At 35.6% G+C, this 21,614-nt stretch overlaps 1 protein-coding gene across 4 annotated transcripts in view; it reads left to right on the plus strand.

Moving 5' to 3' along the window:
• Positions 1 to 20,337, plus strand: part of NPEPPS (aminopeptidase puromycin sensitive) — a 146,309-nt gene extending 125,972 nt beyond the window's left edge. For all 4 annotated transcript variants that reach the window (XM_077164602.1, XM_077164603.1, XM_077164604.1 and 1 more), the window contains 10 exons: positions 2,523 to 2,586; positions 4,277 to 4,416; positions 7,211 to 7,345; positions 8,608 to 8,827; positions 10,906 to 11,048; positions 11,478 to 11,534; positions 15,131 to 15,238; positions 15,763 to 15,918; positions 16,282 to 16,329; positions 18,827 to 20,337. In XM_077164602.1, the coding sequence (XP_077020717.1) occupies positions 2,523 to 2,586; positions 4,277 to 4,416; positions 7,211 to 7,345; positions 8,608 to 8,827; positions 10,906 to 11,048; positions 11,478 to 11,534; positions 15,131 to 15,238; positions 15,763 to 15,918; positions 16,282 to 16,329; positions 18,827 to 18,979 (1,224 nt within the window). In that variant the 3' untranslated portion in view covers positions 18,980 to 20,337. The remainder of the gene's footprint in view (positions 1 to 2,522; positions 2,587 to 4,276; positions 4,417 to 7,210; positions 7,346 to 8,607; positions 8,828 to 10,905; positions 11,049 to 11,477; positions 11,535 to 15,130; positions 15,239 to 15,762; positions 15,919 to 16,281; positions 16,330 to 18,826) is intronic.
• The last annotated feature ends 1,277 nt before the right edge of the window (positions 20,338 to 21,614 follow it).

Here is a 21,614-nt window from a genome sequence, read left to right on the forward strand (position 1 = left end):
GGAAAAATACAAATTTAAATACTGGCTTTCTGTTTCTGCAAAGAAGGCTGTTGGAGTTTTGATTGGAATTACATTGAATCTGTAAATCACTTTGGATAGATTTGGCATCTTAACAATATTTAGTCTTCCAGTCCATGAACACAAAATGTCCTTTCATTTATTTAGGTGTTCTTTTAGTAGTGTCTTACAGTTTTCTGCATACAAGTCTCCTTTACATCCTTGGTTAGAATTATTCCCTAGATATTTGATTCTTACAGTTGTAAATAGGGAAAGTTTTCCTTTTTTCTTTCCAATTTGGATTGGATGCCTTTTATTTTTCTCTCTTGCTTATTGTTCTAGCTAGAACTTCCAGTACAATGTTGAGTAACATTTGTGACAGTGGACATCTTTGTCTTGTTCCTTATCTTAGAGGGAAAGCTTTCAGTCTTTCACCATTGAGTAGGATGTTTGTTTTTCATTTGTGCCTTTTATCATATTGAGGAAGTTTGCTTCTGTTCCTAGTTTTCTAAGTATTTTTATCCAGAAGTGGTACTGGATTTTGTTACATGCCTTTTCTGCATCAGTTGAGATGATCATGTATTTTTTTTTCCGTTCTGTAAGTGAAGTGCTGTTGCATTCAGTTTGTCAGTATTTTGTTGAAGATTTTTGCATCTGTATTCATAAGGGACATTAGTCTAGTGGTTTTCTTTATTTGTGGTATCTTTATCTGGTTTTACTGTGGGAGTGATGCTGGCCTCATAGTATTGAGTTAGGGACTGCTCCCTCCTTTTCAATTTTTTGGAAGACTTTGAGCAAAGCAGGTGTTATCCTTCTTGGAATGTTTGGCAGAATTCATCTGTGAAGCCATCTAGTCCTGGGCTTTTCTTTGTTGGGTTGTTTTGATGACTGATTCAGTCTCTTTACTAGTTATTGGTTTGTTGAAATCTTCTGTTTCTTCTTGAGTCTGTGTATTAGTTTGTGTGTTTCTAGGAATTTGTCCAACAACTAATAGGTTATCCAATTAGTTATTGTACAGTTGTTCATAGTATCCTCTAATAGACCTTTTTATTTAGTGAGGTTAGTGGTAATGTCCCCCTTTACATTTCTGATTTTAGTTATTTGTGTCCTCTCTCTAAAGGTTTATTAGTTTTTTTGTGTTTTTTAAATCTTTTTAAAGAACCAGCTTTTGGTTTTCCATAATTTTGAGGAATGTTACTGTGTTTAAAACTCCTCTGCCACCTTTACCCCACAGAGGTTGGAACAATGGCTGCCCTAAGAGCAGCCCCCAGTGATCTGAAGTAGCTGATTAAAGGTAGAAATCTGGGATCAGACCACATATACCTGGAGTTTGGAGGACTAGTTCTTTAAGTCCCACCCTGGCACCAGCAGACTTCACAAGGAGCTGGAGCTTCAGTCCCCCTGCTGCTGGCCACGAGGCTAGGGTAAGGGAAATGGTAGCCACTGCAGAAAGGGTGAAACTCACCAGTCTTCATTGCAGTTTACCAGCCTCTTTCTCCTCATCCTCCCTGGATGCTGCACAGTGTTCCCCTAGACGCCAGAGTTTCAACATGGTTGATTCAGACAGTTCCTCCCAATTCAGTAGTTGTTTGGTGGAGGAATTCCTGGAGGTTCCTACTCCATCATATTTCCACAATCCTCTGGTGTTCTTTGAAGCCACTAGTGATGTGGTAGTTAAGTTCCCTAAGAATTTCTTCCTGACATCAGGTTGGCCATCACATCCTAACTCAGTTTTTTTTTTAATTTGAAAAATTATTTTCAATTTTGTCTCTTGTAGTCATTTTATCCATCAAGGTCATTGGACCAATTTTACATTTGATTTAATTAATCTTAAGTCTGTTATGTCTTTTGTTATTTGAAATTTTCTAGGGCTTAGTGACAAATGATAAATGAAACAAATGACTGCATATTGTTGAAATATTTTTTAAATATATATATTGGCCATTATTGCTTCTGACCTTTTATTTATTTGCACAATTTTTCCTCCTGACTTTTTTGTGTTCACTACAAAGCTCATCCTTTAACAAGGCATGTGCTTCTTTCATGTTTCCTAAAATTGAATTCTTAAATATTGGGTCTACGAGCTAATCTAGGTTACCACTTCTTAGAAGTGGAAAGTACATAACCTTTCTCTATGAAGATGAAATTAACTTGCTGAAGTATTATTTTTTATTGACTTTCCCTTTGAAAACTTTAATACTCTAAAGCTTTTGAGAACCTTTTCTCATCTGAGTGTCTTTTTTTTGTACAAATCTTTTCCAGGAGGCCATATTACATGGAACCTGGCCTTTTATTCACAGTATTATTATTTTGAGGGATAAATGAGAAATAGTTACTTATTTCTATTCTGTTGTATCATTTTCATCACCATTCCATTTTGTTACTCATGAATGTTATGTTCATGAAATGTTACTCATGAAACATTTATCTGTACTTGCTCCCCAGTCTACTTTGTCACAGAAATGTTTTTCCTCTCTGCCAAAAAAAGTGTTGATATTACTACAGCCTTTGTTTTGCTTCTTTAGGTAGAAGATGACAGATTACTGAGGTTGTCCCAAAGAAAGTTCTGTGCCAGTGGGCCATATGTTGGTAAGCAGATGACTCTTAAGTGGGAGCCAATCAATGAATTTGGGTACCCATACCTGTAGTGTTCCTCCAACTAATAGGGAATAATTATCCATTTTTTATTTAGAATTAAATAAAAACAAGGGAATAGTTACTAGAATGAATATGAAATGCAGAAAAGGAGATTTGTGAGTTATTTGTGTTTTTCACGTTTTTAAATAAATAAGAAGCTTGATTATTTCTACATTTATTATATACCAGTCATTGTATTAAGCATTATCACTGGCCCTTATTTTGTACACTTAGTAACTCTGTAAGTAGATGGTGGTATTTCCATTTTACAGATGAGTTAAATTGCCCAAGGGCATCTAATAACTTAAAGACTAGGAATTCAAACAAAAGTGTCTGACTCCATGAGTGTGTGTTCTTACCTACTATTAGACACTATTTTCTAAATGTTAGATTCTTTAACCCAGGAAATCAATTAAAAAGAAAAATCAAGAAGTAAAGTATTTTTTTTTGTACCTTTCTCAGTTCCTTTAAACAGTAGTTCCCAACGGGGCAGTTGTATATCAGAATCAACTATGTTTTTTCATATTCTATCCACCAAAATCTGATGCACTCTACTGGGGTTAAAGGGTACAGTTTCTACCCTTAACTTTCCTTAGCATTGAGAATTATTCTTGCGATGAATATGTCTGACAAGTCAGAGGACAGATTATTATCCACATAAATTGATAAATGTCACAGTTGCCATTTCTGTCCCATACCAATAATCTGCATTGTCAGATAGACAGTTTCTACAGATTTTTCTAATGCTCTGGGACCAACATAGGCAACATTAAAACCTGAAGTGTCCAAGTTTCAAGAGGAGATTTGAATTCATCATTTAGTCTGATAGTGTAAAGCTGTATGACTTGTGAAAATAGCTCCATAAAATATATTGTACAGTGACTGTCTTGGTTGGCATCTTAATACAATGTCTGTTTTGTTGTCTGGCATCCGAGACAGCATATCTCCCTTACAATAACTTTGGCTTTTACATGTGGCTCCTCTGTGTTTACATATGACTCCAAAAGCTCCTAGGATGTAAACTATCACAGCAATAAAAGCCTACCTTTCAGTTTTTTAGCTGTGTGTGTGTGTGTGTGTGTGTGTGTGTGTGTGTACTTTTTCTTTTCGCATGAGCAGGTACTGGGAATCAAACCCAGGTCTCTGGCATGGCAGGCGAGAACTCTGCCACTGAGCCACCATGGCCCGCCCAAGCAGTTGTGTATTATTTTAACAGTAAAATTGGTGCTGTTTTGTTTTGTTTTGTTTTGTTTTTTGCATGCGCAGGCACTGGGAATCAAACCCAGGTCTCTGGCATAGCAGGCGAGAATTCTGCCTGCTGAGCCCAATTGTTGCTGTTTTATTGCTCTGTAAAGGGAAAAGAACATTTAGAGTAAAAGCATTACATTTGTATTTCTACAAGTAGTACACTGTTCCCTTTTTTTTAGACATTGTGATTTTGCCAATCAATTTTCTCATCCTTTGTATTAATATTATTCAGGTAACCTGGAACAGTTCATGTACCACTAAAAATGAGCTATTGATGTAAAAGTTAGACTCAAGCCCATGGCTAGGACAACACCAGCCCTCTCCTTCTTACCTTCCATTTCTTCCAGTGCAAAATTATTTTTCAAGTTTTCTGTTTCTTCTTTTCTTGCTTAAGGAGAAGACTGTCCCCAGTGGATGGTTCCCATCACAATCTCTACTGGTGAAGATCCTCACCAGGCCAAACTGAAAATTCTAATGGACAAGCCAGAGATGAATGTGATTTTGAAAAATGTCAAACCAGACCAATGGGTAAAGGTGAGTTCCAGAAATGGCATGGCTATTTTTATCTTACCTAAATTGATTTATTTCTCTCCTTTATGCATCTATGGCTATCTCTAAGTTCTACTGCTCCAGTTTAGACTAGGACTTTGAAAGGGGAAAAAAAAAAACTTTTCTAAACTTCCCTGTGTGGAATTTAGGACCAATTCCCAAGTAATATTATTGTCTAGAGATTTGCCTTATATTAGCTAAGGGAGTAGTAGGTAAGCAGATAATAGGGATAGAATTAAAGAAAAAAAAATAGTAGACTGTGTCTAAAGTCACATTAACCAAAACATTATACTCTTGCAAATCCAAACTGCCGTGTCATTGTAATGATAGGATAACTTCAGGGTTATCATCGTATGTGTACAAATATAACGAAATGAGTGAGATACTTAATAATCAGTTTGTATCATTGAAATGTGAAATTCATTTATCTAGTGTTTTAAAACTGTTTCACAAAAATAACAGTGGATAAATATTATTTTTAATTATTCTGTACTCAGTACCTTCCATACTGAAGGTAACTACTACAAACTTCTAGCAATTGTAATTAATGGCAATTATAAATTTATGGTAATTATACATTGTCTCAGACTTTAATTGTTTCCTAAGAAGAGCCAGTTCTCTCTTTTAATTTAAAAATATACTCTGTGAAAAAATATAGCCAGTGGAATGCTATATTACCATTTGAATATATAATCTGGAAGATTATGTAGCAATATTTTTCTTATGAATGAGAGGTTATGTATATGATGATTATAATTAGGTAAATAAAAGTATTCTTACAGTAAAAGATAAAAGAGTAAAATAAGTCATATTAGAATTGTGGAATGATTTTTATGTTTATATATAAATATTTCCAAATATATCTTCTGACTATTTGTTAATAGTCTTTAGAGAATAATGGCAGTCTTACTCCAAAAATTGTGTGAAATTGTCTGTAGGTCCATGTAATTCTTTAAAATTTAGGACTTGAAAATTACTATTCTGTCAAGGCTCCGGGCTCAGTAGATTAATATTTGTAAAGATTTAGTCTTCCACAGAGATGGGACTCTGTGAAATTTATATTATACTATATAAAAATATATAATAACAGGGAGCACAGAATGAGAAAGAGTTCCTTTAATCCTGTATAGATAATTGTAATGCCTGGAAACATCTAGAGAATATTAACCAGATTATCAAAAAGTATTGGCAAAGTCCCCTGAAGGAAGGGGGAATGACTATGAAACTATTAAACCTTACCACCAGGGAATCCCATGATACTGTGTCAAATTTTAGGGATACCCAAATCAGTAGGCCGTGCCCTTGATCATGAGGCTTACTCTTGTGAAGCTTATGTAGGTAGCAGAGAAGCTTAGACTACTTATAGGAATGCTTAAGAGTTACTTCTGGAGGACCTCTGTTATTATTCAGATGTGGCCTCACTCTCTCTAAGCCCAACTCAGCAAGTGAAATCATTGCCCTCCCACTACGTAGGACATGACATCCAGGGGTGAAAGACTCCCTGGCAACATGGGAGAGGACTCCAGGGATGAATCCAGACCTGGCACCATGAGATCAACAATTACATCCTGACCAAATGGGGAAAAGAAGTGTAACTGATAAAATATCATTGGTAGAGAGAGTTCAAATAGAGTTGAGAGGCTACTCTGGAGGTTGCTCTTATGCAAACTTCAGGTAGACCTTGCTACCTATCATAATCTAAAAACCCCCAACCAAACCATTCTAGCCAATCCTAAAGAACACCTAGGCAATTTATAAGATTCCACAAGGGTTCCAGGCACTAGAGTAATTTTCCAGAAGCCTACAACCTCCAAATGGGTCCCTGGTCCAGATAAGTTCTGAAACCTAGCCCAGCCTCTCCAAAACATCAGATAGTTCCATCTCCCTACCCCATATTTTGTGACAGACCCTTCCAATATGGGAAATTTAGAATTGCCATAGCCCAAACAACGCCAGTGAGAGGGCTGGAAAGATCAAAGTTGATGGTGGAATTATACATAGAAGATAGGACTTAACAAATGAATATGAATGCTGAATCATTAAATTGATATCTCTAATTCTCCAGTATTTTAGAGCAACTAGAAGTAAAAACCTAAAATTGTGAAATTGTAACCCATGTCAAAATCTGAAATATGTTCTACAACTAATTGTGGTGCTATGCTTGGAAATTTATAGCTTTTTTGTATATATGTTAATGTTCACAAAAAAAAAAGAAAGAAAAAAGTTAATTGTGATGATAAAAAAGTATTTAACCCCTCTAGCTTCCTATGTTCTGGGGCAGCTAGGAGGAAAAATATGAGAGGATCGTATGGTAGCCCATGACAGACTCTGGCATCTATCCTGTAACCACTTTTTGAAGAGTGCTTTGAAAACTATTGCTTTTTTATTTCTTTGTTTTGTTATACTATGCAATAAAAAAAAATGGAAAGATAAAGCAATTAACTAAAAAAAAACATAATATGCTATACAGACCTATAGCACTGAGATTAGAAATAGAAACTTATTCATATTATTTCCTCACTCCTTGCCACATTCTTCCTGCTGTCCCTCACTTTGGCCCTTACATTTACAAGTTTCTGTTTTCATTTGTCACTGTATTGATCTTTGACAACCAGTTTCTGTCTTTATGTGTTGTTTTAATTCCTATCTGTTAGCATGTACTGTGTTTGTTACCTTTCATCCAGATGTATCTGAAACTAGAACTCCTTTCATACCAACAAAAGGTTAAATTAAAAAAGAAGTAGAACTATTTAATAGTACGTATTGGATATCGTTTCAGTTAAATCTGGGAACAGTTGGGTTTTATCGCACCCAGTACAGCTCGACCATGCTGCAAAGTTTATTACCAGGCATTCGTGACCTTTCTCTGCCTCCTGTGGATCGACTTGGACTACAGAATGATCTCTTCTCCTTGGTGAGCACCTCTGATTTCAAGTACCATGGTGAATTTTGTTGATTAAAAGATTTTGCTTTTCCTAGAATGTCCCACTGAAACAAAATTAGAAGAATATGGTTCTTCCAAATGTTTGCCACCTTTTAGAGCAAAGGAGTCACTAATTAGCATGACAAGATTGAACCTTTATAATTTACCAGGAACAAATCCCATTTAATCACTGCTAAGCTAGTTTTTGCAAGTCTTTAAACTATCCTTTGTAAGGCAGATGTTTGAATAGAAGTAAATGTGAACCTTGAAGAAATCTCCCTCCTGTTACATTTTTTTAATAATTAATTCATAGTAGTTTATATTTTTTTTACAAATAGTGGTTATACTTTGCTGGCAGACTAGAATCTTTTTAACATTCTGTTATTTCTTGTATAATTGTCCATTAGCTTTAGAATTTATGTTTATATTTGGCTTTGTTTCAAAAAGGATTTAAATTAATATTTAGTATAATTATCATCTTTATGACTTTGAACTATAATATGGGCTAGGTAAGATGTCTTTGACTATGATAAAATTGTTAGATCCCTCCTAGTTTTCTGTTAAATTGGACTTGAAGTTTTCCCTCTCCTCTGCAGTAACTGGTTTTGGATTACTCCTCTGTATAAACACAGATTAGCATTGATGTGCAGAACCTCACATTTGCTGATCTCATTGCTGACAAAGACCTGTCCCAGAAGAGTGGGATATTTGTGCAGTTGGCTGCTATAACAGAAGTTCTTTTTCTTAACTCTATTAGTTGGTTCTGAAAAGACTCTGAATCTGAAGTACCTTCTAGTTTGTACTCTTTTAGAAATAAGTAAAGGACAGGATAAAGTTGACAGAGTTTGCAGGTCCAGTTTTGAAAGAGCCTCTGTCAAAAACCAAGGCCCCAAATATTTTTGCAACTTTTCTGAATCTGAAAAATATAAAAACAGGAACAAAGTTAAGTCCGTCGAAACTGAATAGAAATAGGAATTTTAATCCATTTTTTCCCCAAGTTCTTCCCAAACTGGTGTAATTTTGGTGTAAGTTTTTTTAAGGAGCTTTTTATAAATAGCAAAGAAGCAAATAAGGAATGTTGTCATAATATGATTTTTATTCTTACAGTGCTCTTCTGAGCTTATATAGTCTCATTTTCTTTAAACCAAAGAGATGACTAACTAGCAGAAGATAATACCACAAATGCATGCTTGTATTTTTTAATTTTATATTTGTTTGTAGACTAGATTAATTTATGCTTTTTCCTATCCCAGGCTCGAGCTGGAATCATTAGCACTGTAGAGGTTCTAAAAGTCATGGAGGCTTTTGTGAATGAGCCCAATTATACTGTATGGAGCGACCTGAGCTGTAACCTGGGGATTCTCTCAACTCTCTTATCCCACACAGACTTCTATGAGGAAATCCAGGAATTTGTGAAAGATGTGTTTTCACCTATAGGGGAGAGACTTGGCTGGGATCCCAAATCTGGAGAAGGTAACAGATGTACTAAATAGTCAGAAATTTTCATGTTTTTACTCAGCTAGGATAATTCAATAGTATCATCTTTGAATCTACTAGATGTTACTACCTATTCAGCCATTCAGACATTCCCATTAGGATTTAAAATTCCTTTAAGCCTACTGGTAAAGCTACATGAAGTGGGTGTAGATATAGAAAAGAGGCCTGAGGACTGGGTTTTCTAGGCAGTCTCGGATTTAGAGATTGCCTTACATCATATAACAAGTGAATATTAGAGCCAGAGTTATAACATTCTTCTTGAACTTCACAACAGCATCTGGTTAAATTCTCTATTAGTGTGCTATGATTCATGGTATCCTATGATTTTTTTTAATTTTGTTTTTTTATTGAGTTATTTAAAAAAAGCAACGCATTGAGCTTTAAATATTACAGTTCAGTGAGTTTTGAAAAATGCATACAATGATTCCATCACTCCAGAAAGCTTCCTGAGGCCTCTTCCCAGTAAATCCCTGCAGCTAGAGTGCCTTTCCTCCCTCCCACAAGGAAACACTGTTCTCACTGCTTTCACCATAGATTAATATTGTCTCTTCTGTGGCTTCATATAAATGGAATCATATGTGTTGTGGTCTTATATCTGGTTTCTTTAACTCAGCATAATGTTTTGAGATACATCCAGATTATTATTCCTTTTTATTGCTGATGAGCATTTCATTGTATGAATATTTCACAATTTGCTTATCTCTTGTACTGCTGCAGTCTCTCATTAGATTTGTATGTGTATCTTTTTAGAGATATAATCCACATATCCTAAATTTCAGCATTTTAGAGTATACAACTCAGTGTTTTTTAGTATATTCACAGGGGTAAGCAACCATCACTACTAATTCCAGAATGTTTTCATCATCCCCAAAAGAAACCCCTTTCTGAATAGTCACACCTCCTAGCCCCTGGCAACCACTAATCTGTTTTCTGCTATGGATTTACCTTTACATATAAATGGAATCATACAATGTGTGGCCTTCTGTGTCTGGCTTCTTTTACTTAGCATAATATCTTCACAGTTCATCCATGTTGTAGCATGTATCAGTACTTCATTCCTTTTTAAGGCCAAATAATATTCCACTGTGTGAATATATTCTACTTTTTGTTTATCCATTCATCAGTTGGTAGACATTTGGGTTCTTTCCACTTTGGGGCTAATGTGAATAATGCTGCTTTGAGTATTTTTGTACAGTTTTTTTTGTATGGGCATATATTTTCATTTTTCTTGATTATGTACCTGAGAGTGGAATTACTGGATCATATAGTTTCCAAAGTGTTCTCACCATTTTAGTCTCCCACCAGCAACATAGTAAGTTTCTAATTTTTATACATGATTGCCAACACTTGATATTTTCCATTTTTTTATTATAATTATTCTAGTGGCTATAAAGTGGTGTCTTCTTGTGTTGTTTTTTTTTCCATTGTGGTCTTGATTTGCATGTCCCTAATGACTAATGATGTTGATCTTATTATGTACTTACTGACCATTTGCATATCTTTGGAGAAATGGATCCATACGATTTTTTTTTTTTTTTTTTTGCATGGGCAGGTACCAGGAATCAAACCTGTATCTCCAGCATGACAGGCGAGAACTCTGCCTGCTGAGCCACTGTGCCCCACTCTTTTCTTTTTGGATCCATAAGATTTTGAGTTATAAAATTTAAGATTTCAGTTGTTTACAGGGGGCATCCTAGTCCTGTTCTCTCTCTGAACCTTGGGTAAAAACTGCACAATCTAAGCCTGTTCCTTTCACACGTAATCCTTCGGTAATTAATTAGCCTGAGTGAACAGTTAGTAAATTCAGATAGTTGGCATTTGTGACTATAAACAAGATGAACAAATTTATTTGCTTGTCTAGTCTGTTTAGCACTTCATTTCACTCTTAGAATTTGAAAAATTTAAGTTGGGTTTATCTCTAAGTATTAAAGTAGTTGATTGTGTTTGTTTAAAAATGTAAACATGGTATAAAACAATTATAAGACATCCAAGTGGCATGGTTGTAAAATAGGCTTTTTAAGTATAGTCTTATGTCTCCTTTACTTCCCAATCAGGTCATCTAGATGCACTCCTGAGGGGCTTGGTTCTGGGCAAACTAGGAAAAGCAGGACATAAGGCAACATTAGAAGAAGCCCGTCGTCGGTTTAAGGATCACGTGGAAGGGAAACAGATTCTCTCTGCTGATCTGAGGAGTCCTGTAGGTTTCCATAATGAATTATCTTGATATTTAAGTGAAAGCACTGTTCTTTATAACATGGGACTTCTTAAAAGTAACCAAAAACTGACCCCAACCATGTCTGATTCTATTTTAATATATGCCCTTTAGGTGGTTCGTAGCCAGCTTTTCATTTTTTTAAAATTGATCAGTCAGCACTGAAATGCTGAAAGTTGATTATCAGTGCACATTTCTGAGACTGCTGGTGTGCTCCGCTGTTATTACATTCCCTCTACTTTTGTGGCTGTTGATGTGAGCTGGTGGCTCTTTGTTACAATTTGTATGTAACATCCACTTGCAGTTATTTATAATTTTTTTAATTAACTTTCTGTCTCTTCTGAACATTTAGAATGTTTGAAACAAGCTACATTTAATGAAATGTCTTCTTTTTGTTCCTATATTCTCTTGTAGGTCTATCTGACTGTTTTGAAGCATGGTGATAGCACTACCTTAGATATTATGCTAAAGGTGAGTGAGCATATTTGGAAAAGGCTCTTTTCCTGCTCTTTGAACTTGGATTGACACACAGAATATGAACTTTTGATGGTTAAAAAAAAAAAAGTCCTGGCAAAGGAAACAGAGCACACAGATAAGCAAATTTCAAGAAACTGAGAGAAATATATGTCTGTTCATGTGTACTACCAGTACTATTGCAAATAGCCTTATTTTAATCACTGCCCCTTTTTTGCTTAAATTGATACATCTTGGAACACTGAAACATTTCATAACACTGAAATGTTCATTTTTAAGATTCTTAAAAATTTCACCTTCAATGTAAACATACTTGGGGTTCTGCCCATTTTAATCTTTCAACAGGTGATCCATATAGAAAATTACTAAAGGGATAGATGATCAGGTATCTCATATGTTTCAGCTATGCCTGTGCCCCTTATTAATGGACAGGAAATTAATTCATTTGCCTGTACAGCCTCTGTAATTTTTCCAGGTAACTGTCATATAATTAAACTCTGGCTAGAGCAAAATATAGATTAAAATATCCATGTCCTTATAAGGCATATCATCTGTTTGAAAGTTCTGATTAACAGTAATAATGTAAAACAAGTGCTTTCTTCAGTCCCTGTCTATGCAGTTATCAGTCTGTAAGGAAATAACTTGACTATATTGGTTGCTTTAGAAGTGGAGGGAGTCAAATCTACTTATTCTCATCAAATAAAATCTGCACAATGTGCCTAAAAACCCAAACCATCCATCAGACCTATAAAGCCCATTCATTAAAAGATTACTATCTGAGGGGGGAAAAGTACAGAAGTGGAGATTGTGCTTTGCTACTTGTCTTAGTTTGCCAGGGTTGCTCTGACAAATACTACACTATGGGTTGGCTTTAACATCAGAAATGTATTATCTCACAGTTTGGGAGGCTTGAAGTCCAACATTAGGCTGTTGGCAGGGCTTGCTTTTGCCTGGAGTCTCATGCTGTCTCTCTCTCCCCCTTTCTCTCTCACTCTCTCTCTCCTTCAGTCCTTTCCTCTGTTTCCGCTAACTTCTGGCTTCTACTTTTGTATCCCGTTTCCTTTGCTTAAAGAACTTCAGCCATTCTAGATTAATGGTGGCCCTCATTCAGTTTGGCCATTCCTTAACTGATAATAGCATCTTCAAAGCTCCTGTTTACAAATGGGTTCAGAACCACAGGACTGGGAATTAGGACTTGGATTGTGTCTTTTGTGGGGGCCATGAGTCAATCTCCAATGCTGTTCCTGCCTTTAATGGATAATAATAATTCCTTAGTGGATCAGATGCTTTTCTCATTCCATAAAAAGCTCGATTACTGCTATTCTCAGGATTGCAAAACTAATTTTTAGTATTTTAATTTTAAACAAATCCTATTTAAAATCATCAAAATGTTTTGAAAAATATAAACATTTAAGAAACAGTACTTCAAAATGTATCACTTTGACTACCCACTTTATAGATAGGTTTCTTTTTTAATATAAAAATTGTTTTGAATATACTATTCAATTTAAACGACGTTTTCTTTTCATATTCTCTGAACCTGTGCACTCTGTTCTTTCTGTGTGAAATAAAATATTTTGTATTTTGTTTGCTAAAGGTGTGGGGAAAAATAGGGGTTCTGAGAATTTTATAGCAAATAGTTTGACATTTTCATGCCATGGCACGCTTTTAAGAATTTATACAACTATGCATATTTCATAAGAGTTTGCATTTAATACAAGGATGCTCAAAATAACTCAGCTTTACTATGGGAAAAGCTCTAATGAACAGGATTCTTTAAGAAATTAGTTGGTAGGAGATGAGAATGACTGTTTCCGTTGGTGATTTAAGAATAAGGAGAATAGAAGGTACACAGGTGGTTCAGTGGTAGAATCCTTGCCTGCCCTGAGGGAGACCCAGGTTCAATTTCTAGCTCATGCACCCAGAAAACAAAATAAAAGAATAATGAGGATTAAAAAAAAGAAAAAAAACTCGTGTATTTGAAATGTAGTGTTACAGTGCCCTCTAGTGGATTAATATAACAGGTTCCTCTTGGAAAACTTCCTTCCTAAAAGCCAGAGTTCAGACCTTGAATATTGGAGCTGAAAAGGACCTTAGAAATCGTCAGTCCACCCCCCACCTCCCCATTTTACCAATGTGGAAACTGAGAACCGGAGAAGTTAAGGACTTACTCAAGATTATACAGCTAGTTAGAAGCAAAAGTAGGACTAGAACCCAGGCTTCCCAACTTTCTTTCCCTTTTACTATACTGCAAGACTTCAAAGGAAAGGAAGAGGAAACTGTGAGCTGTTATGGGGTCTCCAGACACTGGTCAGTGTTAAATCTTAAGGGGAAAAAAGATCGAGAGAGTCTATAAATTAAATTGTCTTGGAGAGTTATCTTACACACTTGCAGTTCTCATTTTTTAAATATACTATTTTGCTTTTGATAGTGAAAAAAGTTTTTGTTTATTCAGTATGAAAGATTTAGAGATAAGAAAAGTATAAAGAAGAAAATAAAACCTGTAATCAAAAAAGCACTTCGTGGGCGGGCCGCGGTGGCTCAGCGGGCAAGGTGCTTGCCTGCTATGCCGGAGGACCTCGGTTCGATTCCCGGCCCCAGCCCATGTAACAAAAACGGAGAAACAGAATACAATAAAACAAGAAAATGTTTAAAAATGTTTCCCTTTCTTCCTTCCTTCCTTCCTTCTATCCTTCCTTCCTTCTCTCTGTCTTTCCTTTAAAAAAAAAAAAAAAAAAAAAAAGCACTTCGTAAGAATGAAGAATGTTTGTGTTTGTATGTGGTTATGTTTAAAAAAGATATGACTTAAAAAACAATTTTAAAGATATGACTCCAAAAAAAAAAAGCACTTCACACTTCACAAAAGTAGCATGTATAACATGACCTCATTCTTGGTTAGTATTGTATATGTAGTAGTAATTTTAGTTCTTTATAATTCTCTGTTCTGATATTTTAGAAGAGAATGTGAGTGTTTAAAAACATACAATCGCATTGATCAGAGACCTTTTAATGTTAATTTTTAATATATTTTCAAATTTTATCCCCTTCACACTAATATTTTAAAATATGGGATCATTTTTCTTTGTCTCAACTCTTTTTTTCACTTAATATATTAAAGAGCATTTTTTATGTCATCAGATATTTTTAAATTGTAACTGTCAGTGATGCATCATTATTTCTATAAAGATATAATTAATTGTTGAACATTTAGATTGTTTTCAATTTTTCACTCATAAATTAACTTGATGGTCTTTTATGGCACAATGATAGTAGTGATTAGTTTGTTCATTTACCATTGAATATTAGACATATATCAGTAATGTAAAGAATTAGGCCATGACAAATTTACCTCTCAGATCTTGATGTTAACCTGCTCAGAACTGATTACAATCTATATATCTAGTGACAAATGACAAATATAGTGTTCAAGCATCTTGAAGACTATTCTCACCTTAATTCCATTCCCTGCCAATCTTACCCAGTGAGAAGGAACGTAGAGCAGAAGTTTTACCTTCCTAGGGGGAAAGCTCATATAAATGTCCAAAGCTTCTATGAAGAGTAACCATCTGTATTTTTTTTGCTTTTTCCTGTAGCTTCACAAGCAAGCAGATATGCAGGAAGAGAAAAATCGAATTGAGAGAGTCCTTGGGGCTACTCCTTTGCCTGAACTGATTCAAAAAGTCCTTACCTTTGCACTTTCAGTAAGTTAAAATGAGAGCTGTTTTTTAGGGGGAATTGTTACCCATTGATCTATGGAAGTTTCTTTGATTCATTATCCTCTTGGTCTGTCTTAATTCTAAACTAAGGCTTTGGAAAATTGGTGTGAACTTTTGTTACTGACTTCTATTATCTATTATAATATAGATAATTATAATAGTTGAGAGAGAAAATAAGTTCTGACTCCAGAATAGGCATTATGAGGACAAAGACGTCAACACTGGCAAGCTCAATGAGCCCTATGCCTCCTTTCTGTCTCTTGCTTTCTTTAACTTGTGGGATACCAAGCAAGTATCTGTTGAGCAAACCGTTTGTTGATACCTGTCCCAATGCCCCATTCTAAATTTGATCTTTAGGTTAAACATTCTCCTCTTTACTGGAAGTTTCTGGTTCCAGTTAGCCTAAAACAAGGAATGAGTGTCTTCAGTGAAGCTTTGGTTCCTTGAGTACCCTGAAGACATGTTACCCTTTCTGGTGCACTAGACTTTTAATGTCTTTCTATTTTTAGGAAGAGGTACGTCCACAGGACACTGTATCAGTAATTGGTGGGGTGGCTGGAGGCAGCAAGCATGGAAGGAAAGCTGCTTGGAAATTTATAAAGGACAACTGGGAGGAGCTTTATAATCGATACCAGGGAGGATTCTTAATATCCAGACTAATAAAGGTATGTGAGCATTTTTATTTTCAATATCTCACTTATCGTTACTGTGTGACATCCATGATTCACTGCACCCTTAGATTATTATGGACTTGGTGGGGTTTTTTCCCTCCCCCCATGAGCAGGCACCCGAGTCTCTAGCATGGCAGGTGAGAATTCTGCCACTGAGCCATCGTTGTACTGCCCTGAACTTTTAATAGTTTCCCTAAATAGTTATTAGCTTTGTTAACTGGCTTCTCCATCCCACATCCACACCTTCTACAATAAACTGGAGCTGGAAGAGAACAGAATAATTTGATTTTAGAGTAAATGGAAGTTGTTCCCAGCCTCTTTTAGTTGTGCTTAATATTATAAACTATTGTTTTTCAGCTATCAGTTGAGGGATTTGCAGTAGATAAAATGGCTGGAGAAGTTAAGGTAAGGAAAGTACTGTTTACTTTTCACTTTCCCATCCAGTAAGTAAAATACTACCTAACCAAGTTGTCATCCTAATATATTGGGTGATGTTGTAATTTTGTGTTTTTGCTTAGACAAAAACAGCTTCTATCTTTTATTTTGGGGGAATGCAGGAGGGGAGACTATGGGTTGTGCATGTGCTGGGAATGAAACCTGGGTCTCTTGCACGGCAGACGAGCGCTCTACCACTGAACCACCTGTGCACCCCTTAGATTATATCTTTAATGTCAGGAGAATTTAGAGTTGGCATCATTTTGGGGGACACTGAAATGGTTGAAAGAACATGGACTTTGGAGTCTCTTAACCTGGGTATAAATCTATGCTCTGTCCCTTATTAGCTGATGACTTTGACCAAGTTTTAAGTGTCACTTTCACCTTCTTCTTGAAGGCAAGGGGTCAGATGTGAATTTGAAAGTTCAGAGAACTATAATATAGTTTGGTTTACTTTATGAGCCATTGTTAGGAATAAGTTGTTAAGATGCCAGATCTTCTAGAGAAAACAGTGAAAGACTTGGTTTCCACCTTTATTTACATTATAGTGTGTTGTGTATAAACAATTATTTTATTATAAAGGTAATAAATACATACTATGATGGAAAAATACTTGAAAGGATACAGGTAGTGGCCAAGCTGCAGCTGATGAGATAGGTAGGGGGCTAAGATAGGCAGGGCTTTGTAGTCCTATTGAGAATTTTGTTATGACCTTGTAGGACATAGTAAACATTTCCTAAGAATAAAAAGCCCTTGAAAGGTTCATAAACAAAGATATGACTTGATCTGATTTGTATTTTAAATTTTTCAGTCTGCCTGTAATGTGGAGGACCTTTTAGAAGAGGGGAAAAAGGATGTTCAGAAACTAAATCTCTAAACAGGAATGATATAGTAACTTTGATGAAGGAAACAGGGGCTTGGTTTTATTCGTCTTTAATTCAACAGATATTTACCGAGTGGTTTCTCTATGTATTGAACATATCTGGGGGAAGAAGAAGGAAGAGTTAAAAGATAATTATCATATTTCTAGTTTGTGACTGGTTGTGCTTTTGTTGAGATAGAATTGGAGGGAGACTTTTATCTAATTCAGGCCACAAGAATCCAGCCATAATTAGGAACCTTTGGTGCTGGAGCCACAGTGATCTATGTAAATAAGATTATTGGTTTCTAAAAGGCTTTACTTAATCTGATGGATTAGTCACTCTCTTTTCTATTCCTGTGATGGCTAGTTCAAAGGAAAAGCTCCCCATCCTTTTGCTGCTTGGTATTTAAGAGTTGCTTCATTTATTATAAAGCTATTTCATTAGAAAATAAAGTTTATTCATCTTTAATCAGTAAGCATTTTGACAAATTAAAACAAACTCAAACATTTTTAAAAAGGTCAGTAGATTCTCTCTTGTTACTATTAACTTTTTTATTGTATATTATATATACAAAGCAAAGAAATAAAAAAGCAATAGTTTTCAAAGCACTCTTCAATGAGTAGTTACAGGATAGATCCCAAAGTTTGTCATGGACTACCATATGATCCTCTCAGATTTTTTCCTTCTAGCTGTTCCAGAATATAGGAAGCTAGAGGGCTTAAATATTTATCATCGCAATTAACTTTTTTTCCTTCTTTTTTGGTGAAAAATAACATATATACATAAAAGCTATAAATTTCAAAAGCATAGCACCACAATTAGTTGTTGAATGTATTTCAGAGTTTGACACAGTTATAATTTCACAATTTTAAGTTTTTACTTCTAGCTGTTTTAAAATACTGGAGACTAAAAGAGATATCAATTTAATGATTCAGCATTCATATTCATTTGTTAAATCCTATCTTCTCTTTATAACTCCGCCATCACCTTTGATCTTTCCAACCCTCTCTTTAGGGGTATGTGGGCTATGGCAATTCTAAATTTCTCATATTGGAAGGGTCTGTCACAAAATATGGGGTAGGGAGATGGAACTATCTGATGTTCTGGAGAGACTGGGCTAGGTTTCAGGACTTTTCTGGACCAGGGACCCATCTGGAAGTTGTAGGCTTCTGGAAAGTTACTCTAGTGCCTAGAACCCTTGTAGAATCTTGTATATTGCCCTAGGTGTTCTTTAGGATTGGCTGGAATGGTCCTGGTTGGGGGGTTTTCAGGTTATGATAGGTAGCAAGGTCTAACTGAAGTTTGCCTAAGAGCAACCTCCAGAGTATACTATTAACTTTTGATTAGGTTTTGAAGCTTATGATATTCCTGTGTACAGGTACAAAGAGTTGCTTGTTTTCTTTTAGTGTGGTGATGTGGAAATATGAAAAATATAAACAAAGTTAGGAAAGCATGTGTGGGTGGCAGTGATAAATTCTCATGAGTGAGGCTCATGGATCCTTTATGAACCAATGGATATTTTTTCATAACTTGATATTAACTTGTTACTAGGAATGATCATTTAACATAACACAACTCCTGCATTTTGGCTTATTTTATACCAGGCTTTCTTTGAGAGTCACCCAGCTCCTTCTGCTGAGCGTACCATCCAGCAGTGTTGTGAAAATATTCTGCTGAATGCTGCTTGGCTAAAGCGAGATGCTGAGAGCATCCACCAGTACCTCCTTCAGCGAAAGGCCTCACCACCCACTGTGTGAACCCTGAGCTACCACTGCAGTTCTTCTGCTTAGCTGCAGGGATAAGTTGGAGCTACAACAGCTGATTCATATGCCAAGAATTTGGAGTCTTCTTTCAAACCAGTGGGGGTTGGACAATGAATGTAGTTAACTGGTTCCTACTCACACTCCAGAATTAAATTCTATTGAAAAAGGAAAATCAGCAATTCAGCAAAAAATAAAAAAATAAGAAATGTAAATGTAAATATGATAGTAATAAAATAGAGCATAATGAAACTGTGAAATTTCCTGAAGCCTTGTCAGTGGTTAAAAGTATTTAACACTCTCCTGTTAATGACAGATGTTCTGTTTTTATAACCTACCAAAAGGAAACTAGAGGCTTCTGGGTCAAGATTTTTGTGAAGTGGGTTCTGCAAGCAGCCTACAAGCCAAGGGTAGTGGCCATTGCTGGGAACAGTTAAATATGAAAGGCCAATAGCTGGTATAATACAGTCTGAGTCTGTACATAATTCCAAATGAGTTTCTTTTTTTTTTGGCATGGGGGACTGATCAGGAAGGTATATTTTCCTGCATAACACAATCCAAACCAAGGATTGTAGTTTTCCTCCTTGCCTTCCCTTCTGTGTGACCCCTTGGCCAAAAAAAAAGATGTTTTTAAAAACAAAACAAAAAAAACCCACTTACCCTTTTCTGGGTTTTTTCCTATCCCTTAGTTCCACCCCCAGCCTCCACCCCCGGTGTCTTTCTTAGATAAAGAAATAATAAGGAAACATCTTTCGTAGCTACATGAAATAAGAGAAACTGATTTACATTATTTTCTTTCTTTTTTAAGATGACTTTTAAGAACCCTGAGAGACAATAGAAATCAAAAGGTTTTGAGCCAGACCTTCCTGAAGGAGTTATTCTGCTGAAAATGGTCTTAGTAGTCCAATAGACCATCTATTGAACCTTTTCATAACAGTGTCTGCACTGGCTTCTCCTGGTTCATTGTGTGCATTTGAGAAGTCAGGGGTAACTGCTGCAGGGTCAACACATTACTGGTAACTGGTTTAAAAAAAAAAAAAAAGACTATAAGCCTACCTGTGCCACTCTTTGCTTCAACAGTGTATCCTACTAATAAGCCTCACCTGTGTAATCCAGTGAGTTTTAATTCTCAATCTCATTCCCTTCCTCTTCCCCCCTTTTTTCCCCTCTTTTATTTTCCTTAAAAATTTTTTTGTGTGTGTTATTAACAGGAATTCATATTTGGTGTGGCTTAACTGTATTTCAGAAGGTCATAAGATGTGAGACCACTTCCTTGAAACATTTTGTGCTATTGTTTTAAAAAAATAATAATTAAAAAACAGTTGGCGTTAATAAAAATGTCAATGTGAAATTGATGTCCTGATTTCTTCTCTTTGATATTAAAAACTTTCATATCATTGAATAGGATTATAAGAGCTTTTACTACCATAGGATTTCTTGCACCTGGAAAAACCTAGTTCCTGACCTAATGAATAGAACAGAAAAATCCTAAGATTCCTTCTAAATTAGTTTAGAATTCTTGAACACTCAAGCTCTTTAGTCAAGCATTTAGGAGTTAACTTGAGACCTAACAGTTATTTTGCATTTATTGAGGAGTCCATGTGCCACGCCCACACTCAGCACTGCCCAGTAGGCCATCTGGGCATGTGCTTAAGGAACCAGAAAGACTGAGAAAATTTCAACTTTAAATAAAGAACACAGAATTTTATGATCAGAAATTCTGCAAAGAAGTTATTTTAGTTTTAGCATTCATAGAAGTTTTTATATAATAGTTTAGTGCTTTGAATTATATTGGGGGAAGAGTTGTGCTGTATATCTTCCATCTTCCTTTCAGAACCATTCCCCATCCTGCTCTGGGTGCTAGGAAGTATTGACCCACATGGACTGTATTAATGTATTTCCTTCCTTCTGAATTTTTCCAATTAGCACCTACAGAATATCAGAAGACATGAAGAAAGGGCAGTCACAGATTGGCTATGCCCTTCTACCTAAGTCCACACTAAGTCCACAGTTCCTAGTAAGCAGCCCTTTTGGGCATCTAGTTCTGTCCCTTTTACCCCTTCAAATTTAGGGATTGTAGGAACTATGATATTGCTAGCTCTGTATTACTCTATTATTCCTTATTGGTTTTTCTAAACCCTGCCCACATCTTTTTTATTAAACTGTCTTCAAATTACCTATTTGAATATATTACCTGTTTTCTACTAATACCTTGACTGGTTTGGGTATCACAGTACTGATGCTTTGCATCTCTGAAGGTCTTAATCCAGACTTTTCTGTCCAGACATCTTAATAAATTGTTTTCCAAATAGCTTCCTATATATGTAATATACCTGGATATTTTATAGGTGAGAAAGCAGGCTCACAAAAATTTAGGTCAACGATTTAGTTTCAAAACAAGCAGGTCTCCAAAACCTGTTTTTCCCAGCTAATTGTCAAGTCTCCGCAATTAGTTCAGATAGGCTGGACCCAGGCAATAGCTTTAAAGATACCTGATGACTTTCCTTTTTTCTAATATTTTTTGGTTATAAATTTTAGTGGAATATTTACCAGCACACCATTGTCCATGGATTCATTGACTCCATATAAGTACCTATAGTTATACTCTACCTTTTATCTTAATAATGGTATT

This window comes from Tamandua tetradactyla, chromosome 6 (assembly GCF_023851605.1).
Source record: "Tamandua tetradactyla isolate mTamTet1 chromosome 6, mTamTet1.pri, whole genome shotgun sequence".
Classification (NCBI taxonomy): domain Eukaryota; kingdom Metazoa; phylum Chordata; class Mammalia; order Pilosa; family Myrmecophagidae; genus Tamandua; species Tamandua tetradactyla.